At 28.2% G+C, this 3,228-nt stretch overlaps 2 protein-coding genes across 2 annotated transcripts; both read right to left on the minus strand.

Moving 5' to 3' along the window:
• Positions 1–1,162: 1,162 nt before the first annotated feature.
• Positions 1,163–1,953, minus strand: LOC112680223. The gene is made up of 2 exons (XM_025550260.1): positions 1,428–1,953; positions 1,163–1,334 (listed from the first exon to the last, which is right to left on the minus strand). The coding sequence occupies exons 1-2, from the start codon at positions 1,951–1,953 to the stop codon at positions 1,189–1,191; spliced, it is 672 nt and encodes a 223-aa protein (XP_025406045.1). The 3' UTR covers positions 1,163–1,188.
• LOC112680222 lies at positions 1,950–3,209 on the minus strand. Its single transcript, XM_025550259.1, has 4 exons — positions 3,178–3,209; positions 2,974–3,066; positions 2,818–2,910; positions 1,950–2,741 (listed from the first exon to the last, which is right to left on the minus strand). The coding sequence occupies exons 3-4, from the start codon at positions 2,837–2,839 to the stop codon at positions 1,969–1,971; spliced, it is 795 nt and encodes a 264-aa protein (XP_025406044.1). The 5' UTR covers positions 2,840–2,910; positions 2,974–3,066; positions 3,178–3,209; the 3' UTR covers positions 1,950–1,968.
• Positions 3,210–3,228: the final 19 nt, after the last annotated feature.

Raw genomic sequence — 3,228 nt, forward strand, 5'->3', positions numbered from 1 at the left:
TTGTCGAATTTCCACTGTTTCTAGATATAATTTGATTATTTTTAATTTTAATTGGTGTAACAGTTTTATCTGGCTTTGTGCGTGAGTCCGCCGGCATGGTGCGAACCGAGCTATCTAATTAGAGTCCAAAGGTCACCGTATCGACGGTGCCTTGGAAGTAGGTGATAAGAGTTAATTGGACTGGATTTTATTTTGATAGAAGAGAAGAGTGGTTCTCGTAAAGTGTGTGCGTAAAATAATATAAAATAATAATTACTATCCTCTGGAGAGTTTGGCAGTGGCAGCAGCTACGAGTTAGTCGTCATTTTTGGAACTGCGAATTTTATGTGAATAGATAGAAAGAAACACGGTGAAAATCCGTTAGGATTTGGTAACTTAATTTATGCGACACAGGAGTTAGCGTAAAATGCGTGTGCACTGAACGGCTGCGATGTCGCGACTGTGTTGAAATTTAAATTACTAATAAATATTTTTATATTATTATATTATTATATTATTTATTAGTAATTTAAAATTTGATTTATTATTGTATTATTATAATGGTATTATAATGGTATAGGTATGATAATAAAATATCCTTAAATAAATTAACAGTTGTATTTAATCATATTTAAAGAAAACTTTAATTAATCAAATAAAAATAAAAAAAATGACTACCTGTCTAATAAGTTAGTAAACTTATTTTTGTGTATCAAAATAACAAAATATTAATCAAACATAACAAAATAAAAAAGCCGTTACTTATTATAATTATCATAACCTTATGATGAGTATAATGTTATAAATTAAAATAAAAAAGATAATTTATAATTTTATAAATTAATCACTTTCTTCGTTGTTATTAGTATTATTAATTTCAGACACTTTTAAGTTCTTATAAAAACTATGGTAAGTATCTGGAATAAGCTTTGCTTATTTTTTTATTAACATAATGAAATTAAGTCTTTTTTTTTTAATCTGTGTGATTCCAGGCTCTTCAGAAAATGCAAATTTCAAGTTGATGTTTGATGATTTTATTTTTGAATTTCCAGTTTTCTTTAAAACTATAATTTCTTTAAAATCTGCTTCTCCATAAGTTGTTTTATAAAAGAATCTGTCTGGGAATTCTTTTGTTACTTTAATAAAATTATTACCAATATCCTTACTCAATTGCTTAAAATCTATAAAATCTGTGTGTGTAAGCTCGTTTTATTTAAATGGTTTTCCAGTTTTTTTTGCTGTTCGGATGACTGTAGGCCATTGTAGGGGAGAAAAAATTGACCCTCCTCTAAGTAGCCTATTTTTTTGTTTTTCAATTGTAGAGTGTACTGAATCCCCTTCGTTTTGTGTGTGTCCTACTATCAAAAATTTGTGGGTAATAGAAAGAATATCTAGAAAGTTAATAGCATACAAGTACAAACTAATCATAAATTTATTTTTTTGCTGACCTGAACAGTTATCTGAATAAAAAATAGTATCTTTCTGAAGACAATTCTGTATGAGATATTTGTAAATGCATGTAGATATTTCATTGGCACCTCTTTTACCTTGATCTTCGTTCCAAACAAAACAATTGGCTTCATTTTCGCCTAAACTATATACAGTTAAATTGTAGGTGGCAAATTTTCTAGCATAATAAAAGTTTGATATTTTTGCAGCTGGAGTAGTTAGAACACTCTGCAAATCATAACAAGACACCATATACTTTTCAGTATTTTCCTTAGCTAGCTTCTTATCTTTTTCTTTTTCAAACCTTGATAATTTAGTTTCATTTTTATGTGCTTCAAGCTCATCTTGTAAATTTTGTTTTTCAATATCAGAACTATTATTGTACTTTTCACATAAACCACACTGGTCTTTTTTGGGTACATAGAATCCTATGTTAAACTTTGTGTTGAACACATGTGAATAAGTTGAAAGTTTGACTGGTGATATATTTTTTTCCTCACATTCTTTAATATATAAATTATGCATACTTGATAGAGTCAATTAACCATCTATAAACTCTCTAGAAGTTTGATTTCGTAAGTAATGGGATTCAATTCGAGGAAAACTATTAATATGATTTTGTATTCCAGCTACAAGTTCAAGATCTAATGATCTATGATTATCATGTTTCCCTCTTAGGTCATTTAGTGTAAAATTGCTACCACCTGATTTTTTTATAGTAGTTCTTATGAATTTATCACTTATACATAATGTGGCCATAAACATTTTTTTGCATACCCTTTTACTAACATCATCTAATGGAAGGAAAAATGCATTGTTTGATAGCCTTTTACTTACTTCTTTAATATATTTATACTTAGGTGTCACTAGTGAAGTATACTTAATGATGAAAGCCCTCCTTGAAGTTATATCTCCCATTTTCCAGAACATATTTAATACATTTGAACGCTCAGCTAGTGTGAATAGTGTGGCACATTTAAATTTGCATTTATCAGCATCACAAGGGGATAATAACTGCTTTTGATTAACTTGTTTTCCACTATTATTTATATAAGCCTCGCCTAAATTTAGTTTAGTTTTTTTCACATTCCTACTCCACTGTTTTATATTTTTTAATCTCTTTTTACTGTTTTTATTAATTGGAATAATATTCTCTTGTGTTTCAATGTGAAATGATATTATAGCTGATTCACAGACTTCATTGATAATTTCATTTATGGTACCTTGTTCATCAGAACTTTCTGATGATATTTCTGAGCTTTCCTCTTCTTTCCAATCCTTGTCTTTCACGCTATCATCAAAATCTTCAGTTTCTGTAATTAAAATACATATTGTGTAATATAAAGTTTATATAAAAATGAGATCAAGATAAAACTATTAGGTATTTACCACTAGAATCGGTAATTTCCATAGGAACTAGTTCAATGAAATGTGTAGATCCATTTGATTCGTTTTGATTTGTGGTTTCTAATGTTAAATCATCTAAAAAAATATTACAATTATATAGTTTGTAAAAAAAAAAACAAATTGCATACTTCTACTTACAGTTCTCATATTCAGGTCTCACTGAAGGTGTATCATTTAACCAGCCTATTACTTTATTTGTAATATCAACTTCTTCATCATTAATAGATGTTACTATATTGAAAAATAACATATTAATTAAAATTATTGGTTAATAATATTTTGTATATTATAATATACAAATAATTTAATCAATAACTAATATTGTTAGTTATTATAGTGTACCTAATCTACGGCCCACGAGAGAGTACTTCTGGGCGGCGGCTCAAACGCGTC

This window comes from Sipha flava, unplaced genomic scaffold (genome assembly GCF_003268045.1).
Source record: "Sipha flava isolate LNK unplaced genomic scaffold, YSA_version1 17519_pilon_pilon, whole genome shotgun sequence".
NCBI lineage: Eukaryota > Metazoa > Arthropoda > Insecta > Hemiptera > Aphididae > Sipha > Sipha flava.